General features: G+C 40.0%; 1 protein-coding gene across 1 annotated transcript in view; it reads right to left on the reverse strand.

Moving 5' to 3' along the window:
* Positions 1-13,106, reverse strand: part of LOC119414208 (tensin-3) — a 46,954-nt gene that overhangs the window by 33,264 nt on the left and 584 nt on the right. The window contains exons 2-5 of the mRNA XM_037681307.1: positions 2,336-2,497; positions 2,087-2,137; positions 1,761-1,883; positions 580-644 (exon numbers count right to left, since the gene is read on the reverse strand). Coding sequence (XP_037537235.1) covers positions 580-644; positions 1,761-1,883; positions 2,087-2,137; positions 2,336-2,485 — 389 coding nt within the window. The 5' untranslated portion in view covers positions 2,486-2,497. The remainder of the gene's footprint in view (positions 1-579; positions 645-1,760; positions 1,884-2,086; positions 2,138-2,335; positions 2,498-13,106) is intronic.

Raw genomic sequence — 13,106 nt, forward strand, 5'->3', positions numbered from 1 at the left:
CACCCCCAGAATGCATGAGGCAAAATAGATCAAGTGTGCTCTACGAAATGAGCCATTATGAACTGTTGTGGCTTGCTGTTGATGTTGTTCACTGAGAACAGAGCGCAGGTGCTCCATCATCATGATGAAGCTTGACTCGAGTAGCAATTCTTGAAGGAATGCTTTTGCCCAAAGCCTTGCCTCCCGTTGTTCAAACAAAGAACTTGTGAGATCTGTTAGTGCTCAGAGTATGTGTTGAAAACAACTCCCACCTACCACCACAACAAATTTTAATTCAATATCTGCAGAAATGACCAAGTTAAAACATTTTCTGCGTTTGTCAAAGCTGATCATCTGTGGCAGCCATCTCGAATCAGATTAAATCTTAAAGGTAATCAGTTGTAGATGTGATTCAAATGATTACTTTCAGGGAGGGTCAATAAAATCTGTCCAGTAAGTCACGAGATATTTTGCTAACAGACTGACAGATGACACGCACTCACACACAAACATACAATTGCATTAGCTTTTATGGCAGTGGACTATAAAGCATTTAAATAAGAACAAAACATGAAGATTGGGACACATGTTTGTGATTACCTGGCTGATACATCAGTGAAATGCACAAAAGATGAAATGACAACACCAATTCTTCCCTTGCCACCCTGGAAAAATAAAGAAAGAAAGAAAACACGTGAGAAATGCCACAAATGGTCTCCAAGTTTCCATACATTGCTGAAATTACACTGCTTTGGGGGTGTTTTAATAGTTTTTTTTACTAACCAGAAGCCAATTTTCAGTTTGATTGACTGTTTGGAAAAACTGAAAAAGACATTTTCTTTATATTTATGGTGCGAGATTCAACTATTTCTGAGCTTCACTGACACAAAGTTGAGTGGATCGAGTTTTATAAAACTCTTGGGATGAGCAGAAAGAACAGTTAAGAGTTTGTTTCCGTCCATCTTTGAACTCACAAAGTTTCCTGCTGTTGTTCATAATAAGAGAATCCAACAAGTCATCCCATGTGACGGACTGAATGATGCACCACATGTTCTCCTGGAAACATCTCCTTGGACGTGACTAAAGAAAGGTAGAATTTTGTGCTACCCAAGTAAAAACCTCAAGCTGTTTTTAAATCTCTTTAAATACAGATTAAGTGTGCATTACTAAATGGTTCAGGTGTTTGTTTGTGCCTCTGAAGTCCAGAATGTCTAAAATTCTGCTTAGTTGATGATTTGACGATCTTTGTACCTCATTTTCTAATATTGAAAAAAAAAAAAAGATTAGCCATCAGCAATGTGTTGAGAAGCAAATATAATATGCCATAATCACATATTCTAACAAATAATGAGCTTTATTCCACCATACATAGACAGCGATAGAACATAATGTCTTTGTGTTCTGTTTTTGTTCACTTATATCTATATTTAATTCCAGTATTTATTAATAATCATATTTATTTGTTGCCAGTATTTGTTGTCTCCTTTGCAACATTACAAATATTATAGGTGTGATAAAAAAAAAATTCAAATGAATTTGACAAAAATATTGCATCATCACAATCGCTGTAAAAGAAATCTGAAGAAACATCAAGATTTGTATGTATTTTAGCCTAAATATTGTTTCATACTTATTTTGTCAGAAACATATACAGTTACAAATGAAACAAAGCATGTCCAACATTTTGAGTCAACTTACAAATGTAAAACGGGGATAAATCAGGATGATGTAACTGTATGAAAAGCAGGAAGTGAAAACCAGAGTAGGTCAAGGATGCTCACCCTGCAGTGGATGACGACCACGTGTAGAGGGTCAGCATTGAGCCAGCTCTCCATGGCCTTACAGATGGTGCAGATCTTGTCCAGAGGAGGAGCGTGCAGATCTGGCCAACCCGTGTCCAGAGTCTACAAAACATTATTTATCATCACAAACACCATCTATTTATCATGCTCTCTGCCCCTCAGTAGGCTACAATAGCAAGATAGGTAGACTTGATTCAAGATGAAATACAGTATTTTGATGAATATTATGCACAGACCTTTAGTGCTCTTTCATAAATTTATTATGCTGTTGACAAAAGGTTCCCAAAACAAAACAAAAAACTTACCTTCGGGTTCATTTTAGAGAGGTCATGCCTTTTCTCTGACAGGTTAATGATCTAAAAAGAAAAAACAGAACATAACACAATGCATGACTTCTAATGACCTCTCTGCTGTTTTCTGCTTAGCATGAGTTAAAACACACAATCTGAAATTGATCCTTTCATTCAGTATCCAAAGGAAGTCCATCACAGTTCACATTGATAACGTGCAAACTTTGGTGGCACATTATAAGGCAATAGTGCAAAAGCACTGACCAGGTAATTATCTGCATGCTTGGACTTGAGCATCCGCGTGACGTCCTTCAGGTTGTGCGAGTAGATCTCCTCGGAGCAACCCCGGGGGAAGGAGACAGCAATGATCCGTTCTGTGATGTACGTGAGGTCCAGCTCGTATCCCTCTTCCATTGTGAATGGCTACTGCTTAAAAAAAAAATCAAAGCAGATTTGCAGAAGGATAAGACCGTTTAATGGTATTACACCATTCCCTGTTTTGGCAGGTGACTTTACTTGAGTCAATATTTAATGGTCAAAGTCCTTGGCTTTAGTCATCCAGGCTTTCTACAGATATCTTTAGAGTGACTTCAGCTTGAGACTGTATAGAGAATGTCTTGTTTACATAGCAACGGCCAACGAAATGTGTCACAAGTACAGTACTGGTTGAAACTAAGCAAGGACCTTTTAGAACATGACAGATGATTGCTACTTATCTGTGCTGTGAAAAGAGCAACTGGAATCAGAGATTGGACCTGACAATCTGGTTACCACAGACAGTCAGTCGCAGCAATGATGACAAAGGTAGAAATAACAGATGAGTTCCAGTTGAAACCAGTTGTTGTAAATCCTAGTGTGGCAGGGTGCACCCGTGACCTCATAGATGTGAACTTCCTGTCTACATCTGCCACCTCACACACAACCCACAGGCACATCTTTGTGCAATATTCTGCTGGAAAACCTTGAGTCCTCACATTATTACAGATGTACCTCTACAGAGGTTTGGCCTTGTTAAATACTAATCAAAAATCAAGCATTACCCTTTATAGTACCGGTAATACATTTTCCCAAGAACAACTCATTCCCATCATAAAACTGCTCAAGAAAAAGAAGGATGCAAAACTCCAGTCCAACTGAGCATTAGGCACTAAAACAAGGTCCAAGTCTGCAACTCAGAGGCACTAAAGGATTTTCCAGACAACACAGGTCACCTCAAGAATTCAGAGGTACAGAGCTACTTCCATAGCAGAAACCTACTAAATACTCAAGGAGATGCTTGTAATGTGGTAAAGTGTTCTGTATTCTTTAATATTTGTAGATCTAAACTTACTGGCATTCAGAACATTTCTCCAAATAAAACCCACTAAAACCCAATTCAAGTGACCTCAGCTGTTTGCTGTAATTAAGTGATCCACAGTCAAGACTATCCGTCTGTTAAGTTTGAGATGGTTCAAAAGTACAGTTCATCACTTTGAAGGGGTGTGGTGAGAGAAATAAATAAGATGCAGTGTAGCCATGACTGAAACCAAACCTCAGAGTGGAATGAAATGGGCCAAGTGCAGATGTCAACTCTGTGGGAAACTGGGCTGTGTTGTTATTCAATGGGAATGAAGTCATGGGCAGATCCTCAAGGATCGTTGGAACAAAAGTTTGATTAAGTCTATAACCTGTGGGATTTGGCCCCCGGACCGCCAGTTGAATAGCCCTGGTCTAAACAACATACTTTAAAGAACTAGGTTGGCAATTTAAAATGATCAGCATTTGAGTTCTTTAGAGATTTTAAAGAAAATCTTTTATTCCACTCCGTTAGGCAAAACAATAAAACCAAGATTGGAGCCGATGGATTCCTAACTTAGTAAAAATTGTTAGATTTGATTGTGCTGCACCTAAAAGTCCAAATATTTTGTAATCTTTTAAATAAGCATTTCAAACTATGCTAATTATGTTGCTAATACAATGAAACAAATCAAAATTAAAAAAAATATATATTACAATCATAAATATGTCAAGTCTCTTTTTAATTGAAGATGTTTGAGACATTTTGTGCAGCTTTATCTGTGAATACCTTTTGAGACTGATCCCAAGTCAAATTTTGGTGTGCTTGATAAAATTTCAAGATTAAGTTTTAAGGTTTTTTCAGTATTTTAGAGGTTTAAATTCTTATGCATTTGGACTAATGATTTCACTTAAATACACAGTCACATAAACTTAGATGTTATTTACTTGAAGAAACGTAGATTATGTTTGTGTGTGTGTGTGTGTGTGTGTGTGTGTGATTTTATTAACGGGAGTTTAAAGATAAAAGTCAGCAGGAAAAGTTCAGAAATGTGTCACTTATCTTAGTAAATAAAATGTGCATCAGCAGTCTGCACTCAACTGACAAACTGTACAAAAGATAACTTCAATTTCAATTTCAATTTTAACTAACATTCTGACAGATAAAAGTGAATTAGACTTGGTAGAAGACAGTCTATCAGTTTCTTCAGCCTTTTACATTCAAACAATAATAAAGTAAAAGTACTGAATGTCCTTTTGAGTCCTTTTGATTCAGTGTACAGGAAACTTTCAGCAAGCATCCAGTTGGACATATTGGAGACCAAACAAGAGACTCATGGCTCATGCAACACGTTCTTCTATTGATGCAAAATACCTAGATACAATTCAATTACCAATGAACCTAGAATGGATGTTTGTGGTCTTTGTGAGGAGTAGCCCAAGTAAACCTCTGCAGGCATGGAAAGAACAGATTCACCCATAAAGGTCCCACACCAGGATTCAGTCCTGCAGCCCTCTCGTTGAGAGCCAACAGCTCTAAAAACTGCACCACTGTGACCTCCCCAGTCTATAAAACTTCACATTTAAACTCTTTCATGCTTTCTCCATGCTTTCTGGATGTTGTAGGGTTGTGTTGCCTTACACGACTCTGCAATATTGCGTGGACATCGGGGGAAGTTCCCCTGAATTTGCAGACTGGGGTGGTGGTCCCCCTATTCAAAAATGGGGACCGTAGAGTGTGTTCCAACTACAGGGGGATCACACTCAAGCCTCCCTGGTAAGGTCTATTCGGGAGTTCTGGAGAGGAGGGTCCGTCGGATAGTCGAACCTTGGATTCAAGAGGAGCAGTGCGGTTTTCGTCCTGGTCGTCAAACATTGGACCAGCTCTACACTCTCAACAGGGTCCTGGAGGGTGTGTGGGAGTTTGCCCAACCAGTCTACCTGTGCTTTGTGGACTTGGAGAAGGCGTTCGACCACGTCTCTCGGGGAACCCTGTGGGGGATACTCTGGGAGTATGGGGTACCAGGACCTTTGACATGGGCTGTTAGGTCCCTGTATGACCGGTGTCAGAGCCTGGTCCACATTGCCGGCAGTAAGACGAGCTCATTCCCGGTGAGAGTTGGACTCTGCCAGGGTTGCCATTGGTCACCGATTCTGTTCTTAACTTTTATGGACAGAATTTCTAGGCGCAGCCAAGGTGTTGAGGGGATCCGTTTTGGTGGCCTTAGGATTGCGTCTCTGCTTTTTGCAGATGATGTGGTCCTATTGGCTTCATCAGATCGTGATCTACAGCTTTCGCTGGAGCAGTTCGCAGCCGAGTGTGATGCAGCCGGGATGATCAGTTCCTCCAAATTTGAGGCCATGGTCTTGAGCTGGAAAAGGTAAAGTTGGGGATGAGGTCCTGCCCCAAGTGGAGGAGTTCAAGTATCTTGGGGTCTTGTTCACAAATGAAGGAAAAATGGAGTGAGAGATCGATAGGCAGATAGGTGAAGCGTCTGCAGTGAAGTGGGCGCTGTACAGGTCTGTCGTGGTGAAGAGAGAGCTGAGTCAAAAGGCGAAGCTCTCAATTTACCTATCGATCTACGTTCCTACCCTCATCTATGGTCATGAGGTTTGGGTTGTGATTGAAAGAACGAGATCTCGGATACAAGCAGCTGAAATGAGTTTTCTCCGCAGGGTGTCTGGACTCTCCCTTAGAGATAGGGTGAGAAGCTCGATCATCCGGGAGAGACTCAGAGTAGAGCCGCTGCTTCTCCTCATCGAGAGGAGCCAGTTGAGGTGGCGTTAGGATGCCTCCTGAACACCTCCCTGGTGAGGTGTTCCGGACACGTCCCACTGGGAGGAGACCCAGAGGAAGACCCAGGACACACTGGAAGGACTATGTTTCTTGGCTGGCCTGGGAACACCTCGGGATTCCCCCCGGAGGAGCTGGCCCAAGTGGCTGGGGAGAGGGAAGTCTGGGCCTCCCTACTTAAGCTGCAGCCCCTGCGACAATGGATGGATGGATGGATGGATGGATGGATGGATGATTTCTCCATTGCTACGATGTTCTATAATTCCTGGACTATTGAGCGCACCTGCATATAAGCAGCGCAATAAATAAAAAAAATTAAATTTTGTACATATATAGGTCGTGCTTGTTTATAAGCTGCAGGTGTCCAGGTTGTAACAGGAAATATTTACGCAAGGATTTTAAAAAAACTTTTAATTAAATATGTACCGATAACATACACAGATACGTACAGTAAAAGTTTTTTTCTGAACAGTGTCTATAATGACGCTGGTTAAAAATAAATAAATACAGTAGCCAACCAGGAAACGCCTAGTTTACATGCAGCAGCTCTATTTTCTTCTTCAACAGCCAGGTCAATCACCTTTAACTTAAAAAGCTACATCATCTGCATTTTTTGTGTTTTCCATGAGGAAAGTGTGTTCAAAAAGTGCAGAATAGCTGACCTGAAGAATTTAGTGAGAGTGTGTTTCATTTACGGTAATTCGAAGTTTCATTTGTCCACTGTGACCTGTTCGGTAATTTCATTGGTCAAATTTTATTTTTTATCTTTTTTTATACAGTACAAGTAGTCTCACTGAGTCATGAGGACCCACCCCTCAAGAGAGACGTGTATTGGGCAGCTATGTGAGCGCCCGAGTGTGACGAAGCTAGGAATGTGCGATATGGCAGAAAAATTCATATCACGATATGTATTGTGAAGGGTGGCGATAACGATATATATCGTGATATGTTTTGGGTATAAAACTTGCAATAGGAATTTTAAAAAGCATAAGGTGTCCTTTTGCCATCATATATTTTGAATTAAGAAAATTCCACTACTAGGTCCAGAGAGTTTTTAAATAATAAACAAATCAATTATTAGGCTTCTTTCTTGTGCAAAAGATATCAAATGTAGTTTTAGCCCTATGTTTTAAACAAAAGAATATGTTGTTAATTCTTTTTAACAGTTTCCAGTCTTCTCACTTGACAAATGAACAGCAACAGAGCAGCATTTTACACGGAAACACTTCACCCTCCAAACCTCTGGTGGACGCCTCCTTCCGCTTTAAGGAGAGCTGACACAAAATGAGTCTGTGGCTTTGACCAGAGGGTCTCGCAGTAAAATCACACAACACAGAGTTCTTTTCACAGATCAGAGAGCAGGTTTCTCTAAAGCTGACCAACGCTTACTTTAACTTTTGATGGAAAAAAAAAAACTTTGACGGAACACAGCGTTTTGTGCATGCGTCAGAATACGGCAACACTACGGCAAGCCGGGCGTAGCTAGCTTGTAGCTTCGCTACTTAGCCCTCGAAGAAAAGACTTTCAAAAAAAGTAACGATTAAACTGACAACTCTGATTTTACACTTGAATGCCACTTGCGCACAGTTTTCAACTAAAAAAAAGTAACAATTAAATCAGACAACTCTGATTTAACATCAGACACAGCATTACTGCGGTTAGCCAGTAGAAGACAGATCTCTGTCGTAAGCTAAATTTCTATCATTTCTACCGTGTACCGTTTATATGTTTTGGTGGCAGGAAGCTCATTAGCCCAGCCAAAAAAAAAAAAAAATCCATAAATTAGCTGCAGCATTGTATAAACTGTGGGGTTCAAAGTGTGTGAAAAAAGTAACAGCTTGTAGTCCGGTAATTACGGTATTTTCTCTTCCAGTGGCATCAATAAATGGACCCTGGTGTTACCATACATCTGACTACTGAACATCATGCATTTACCAATACTTATGTGACAATCTTTTTTTTAATGACAATACCCCCTTTCCCAAACTATGCTTGCTTAATAAAATATAATTTTTATCATTCTTTTTATTAGGGTTCACAGAATCACAGCCTTAGCCTTTCTGTGGCATGAGGAAAGGGGCAGTCATCCGTGGGGTCAGCAGCTGCAAGTAATAAATGTGTAACAGCTTAGACCCCACACAGCTAAACAGATCATAAAAACATAAATATTAACTTTTTTTTTGTTAAGATCAATAATTTATTAGATTGTTACGGCCAGGTGACTCATTTTAAATATATTTATAAGCAGTGGACCAGGTCACTATGTCCTAAAGTGGGTCAGTCCTCACTTGTGACATAATTCCTGTCATTTGGTCCAACTAATCCAACTAAATTTCAGTGTTGTGCCAAAAAGTTACAGAAAAATCAAAACGCATCCATCACTAAACTTAATTTTACACGTGTCATTCACGCGCATTAATCAAACTCATTTTTCTTCTGCACCCTCTCATTTCTCCCAGTCATCACTCAAGCCAACATGACCAACTTGCCCAAGCACGCACAAAAGATAATTGGTCTTTAATTTGCACTGACGGCTTTTGTTCCTGGTTTGAAGCACGACATTAGCTCACAAAGGCAGACTAAGGTTCTCAAATCCAGAGCCCACCCATGGCCCAGAGAGCGACGCTGGCAGAGGTGTTGGGCTAGAGAAGGAGAGTCGAGGGAACACGTTGTCAGGACTGAGAGCAAGTTGTTACAGGTTTGTTAAGGTCAGGATGTTGGGGTATTAGGGTGTGTCTGACTCCCCCCCACCTGCCCCCAGCTTCAACCCCTACAGGTAAGAGCTTGACTAGGCAACGCTGTTGGCCACGTTTACACATGCATGACCAATGAAACCTTTCAGTTTACCTTATCAGTCCTGAAAATAAATTAATCAAACATTCCAGTTTTAGGTATGCTGAGCGGAGCGTGGTGGTGATGAAGAACGCTTCAGACACCACTCCTTTAACTTGGCTCACACTAAGCGAAATCATGCATTATGTACAAGCTGTTTAACTTCAAGGTACAAGATTATTCACTACGGGATCAAATGCACTAAAAACATCTCAGAATCCTGAAAACCGTAAGGACATTAAAAGGCTAAACCACATCCTAAGTATGTGAGCATGAACTTAGCTGTCATATGTATTTAAACAAGCCAAGTTGTCTCCGTCCATGTTTTTTTGTTTTGTTTATCTCTTTTTATCCTGAAGCTGTGAGTTTGAGCCCAGGTTGCATCAGAAAGAGCAACTGGCATAAAACAACTGCCAAGTCTTTCGGGCAAAGTTTGCTCCCTGTGGCCACCCTTGCAGCTAATAAAGAAAAAGAAATGTTGTTTATCTTGTTACAAATGATTTTTTTCTTGTTTGTGCAACCAAGTAGAGAAAATTAGCAAAATCATCTGTGCCACTTTACAATACGGGTATTCTTATAAAATACTAAATAATGGTGGTGCAGTTATTAATTAAACAACACTAAGTAAACCATTGATAGGGTTAAAGAACACTAACTTGTTTCTTGCACAACAGAGAGCCATTATTTACTTGTTTTTTGTCGCACTGCCTAAAGGCAAAGCTGGACAATGATCTTGCCTATGAGTGTGTGGATATGCTGTTGTGTGTCTATCTTAAAATACTTCAACTACTGGATCATTTTTATTGAAACTTGCAGAAAGTAATACCGGTAATTGAATGATTATCAACAAATTATCCACTTTTGACTGATTGTTGGTAAAGTATTTCATAAAACACTGGGTGGATTTTAATTCAACTTTCAGACATAAATCATTGGATGTATGTGCACAACAGGTAGGGATAGCAAACGTTAAAATGGATATAAATAGGTTAATTTAGCAGATGTTGAGTTAGAATTAGATGTAGCTGAGTGTTATTCACAACACATTAAGCATAACATCTTGCAATATCGCAGTGGATTAAACTTAACAAGTCAGCACAGTGGTGAAGTGGTTAGTTGTCACCTCTCAGCTAGAAAGTCACAGGATCACCTCCTGGTCTGGAGTTTTTCTGGGGGGTGAGTTTGAATGTTCTCTTTATGCACGTACAAGTTTTCTATGGGTATACCAGTTTCCTCCCACAGACCAGAAATATGCATGTTAGGATAATTGCTAACTCTAAATTGACCCTAGATGTGAGTGAGTGTATGAATGGTTGTTTGTCTCGTTTGTCTCTGTGGCTCTTTTGAAGGAGCTGCGATCTGTCATGGGTGTCCCCCGCCTCTTTCATAGTGACTGCTGAAGATAAGCTTCAGCTCTACATGATACATGATGGGATGGGTGGCTGGATGGATGGATGGATGGATGGATGGATGGATGGCACAAGGCCTTATTTTCAAAGTTCGACCAAAATGGCTACAACTTTGTCATATCTCAGCACAAGATGGACTTAAGTCTAAAACTCTGGCCTTAAAGGTGGTGGACAAGAAGAAATGCTAAGACTTTCATTCATCATTTCAAATTTTAATATCAAGCATTTGTCAGTATGTTACGTGTAAGAACTAGAAACATTTCTTAATACAAAGCTTGTTTTGGCGTATTAAGTTATTTAGGTAGAAATATGAGCAGGTAGCTCAAATGACATTTACCTAAGAAGTACAGCACTTCCTGCCAAACACCGACTATGCCGCACCCTGTTTATAACCTTTTTAATAGTGTTTACAAACTCATTAGTAACTTATTTATTAAGCATTAGTAAATCCTTCATAAAGGAGCTCGTATTGTAAAGTGGATATGATCATTTTGATCCAATCAACCATCTGAGTCCAAAGCAATGTCTGTTTATCTGAGTGTTCAACAACCAAAACTGCTCAAAAGAACTCAACCTCATAATAAAAACGACACAACCAACAAAGTTTTGGTTCGACTTTAAAAAAGAAAAAAAGAAAAAGAAAAAAAAAAAACAGAATAAGCTGGGTAAGCTGTAAATCTGGATGCTAAAATGCAAGAAAAAAAGAAAAGCAACTTCCAAACAGATAAACATTATGCCTGCACACATGTGAAAGCAATCAAGGAGCCCCCTTCCCCCAGTCAGACACCAGAAATCCAACTGACTGCTGCTGCTGGCTCAAACATCTGGAGTGTGATTGGCACACTGTGGCAACAAATTCCATTTTCGCGAATGTCTTCAGACATTTTCATGAACGTGGTAAGGGTATTACTTTAAAACTTACTTTAATGGTTAAACGCTGCAGGGGGTGATGTCTCAGCAAGAGGATGTTGCATCTGCTTTGCATGTTTGGTAACTATTCATAAAGTGCAGCTGTGTCTTTTTCAAAGTGAACAGATTATTGATTAGCTGAGCTGTTTGTCTGCAAACCTGAAAAACATTTAAAGTGTCATAAGTGCCTCAATAAGTCTGGCTGCTGGACTGCACGCTGCTTATTTAATAATTGTTGCCAGTTTTTCTTAGGTTAACTTCTAAGAGATAACACATCAGTTTTGTGTCTTCAATATGTGGCTCTGTTACTACTTTCCATTCAGATCGAAACAGCTGAATGCTTTTGGATATGTCATTCTAACCCTGTTTCACCAGGACTGTGCGGTTCATTTCCTGAGGTAGCGTGTCCACGGTGACATGGATTTTAAAGCACGGGGAAGGCCACAGTTTGTTCAGGCCTTTTCCTGTCAGGGGCTCTGTCTGTTTATGCTGTGGCTTTGACACCCATTCACGGCTGAGGAGCTGAAATAAACAAACCATGAGGGAGCCATTACAGCAAGTCACACAAGTGGATGCAAGTGTATTTTTGGCGGGTTTGTTTTGCAACCCATGGCATGCATTAGTCCCACATTTTCAGGAGAAATGCTAAAAGAAAAAAGTAACACACGCAAAAAAAAAGAAATGACAGTCTTAGTCTAACCAGATTTGTGGAGTCTGAACTCTTCCCAACTACGCCTTAATTACCATTTTCTATCTCAAGGTCATAGTGGAATGCGTTCCAAAATGGATTACGTTCCCACTCTCGCACTTATGTTCTTTTTTTTTTTGCCATTCTTGTCCCTTTTCTGTTCTCATTCTCCAGCTTTGTCTAGATTTCTTCTTTTTAATAACTTGCACATGTCATCCAAATGTCTACCAAAGGCAGCAGTGCTGTGACTAAAAGAAATGCCCATGTTCTCTCCATCCCCTCACACGATCAAGATAACCCACTCCGCTGTTGCTTTATCTGTAACTACCACCCGATATTAATACGGTATGTGTTTTTGACATGTTTATTTTCTTCTGGAGATCAAAGTTTTGTTCTTGACTCAAAATAGAACCAGCAACAAAAGCTGTAATTGCCAGTTCAGAAAAAAAAAAAAAAAAAAAGGTTTCTCTCGTCTTTCCATGGTCTGTAATTACGGCAGACCTTGACCTGCAAAGTGGTTGTGAACAACCTGTGTGGTTGAAAGAAAGGTGTGCAGGAGGGTGTGGATGCAGGTGTGTGTCTGATATCCAGGTGAGGACGGCTGTAGCTGCCATGATGTAAGCACTTCTGTACAAGTCAACAACAATGTCTGCCTGAGAAGTAAAGTCCTGAGGGCAGAAATACCGCAAAGCAGCTGGAGCTGAACAAAAACACTCCATTTTTTTATTTACCCACTGAAAAATAAATCAAACAACAAAGACCATTGTATGACTCATATCTTTTTGAGCTTTAAACACATTCAAGTACAAGTCTTTCTCAAGCGTGACCTCATGTGTTTCACATTAAAAAAAAAAGTCTTTGGTGCACACAAAACAACAAGAAACCCCAAATTATAGCCACTGCAAAAACAGCATTCTCTGAGGAAAGCTTTTAAAAAGCAGAAAACACAAGAAGGTCCAGTCAAACTGAATGGAGTTCAGTCCAAGTGCTCCCAGTAAAACAACTCTCACAGGGAGAAAACACACACACATCATAAGATCAGTTCTTGCTTAGATTGAATGACTCCATTCACTGTCCTCACAACACACACACACACACACACACACACACACACACACACACACACAC

The sequence above is a fragment of the Nematolebias whitei genome, chromosome 9 (genome assembly GCF_014905685.2).
Source record: "Nematolebias whitei isolate Nwh7 chromosome 9, NemWhi1, whole genome shotgun sequence".
In the NCBI taxonomy this organism is placed as follows: domain Eukaryota; kingdom Metazoa; phylum Chordata; class Actinopteri; order Cyprinodontiformes; family Rivulidae; genus Nematolebias; species Nematolebias whitei.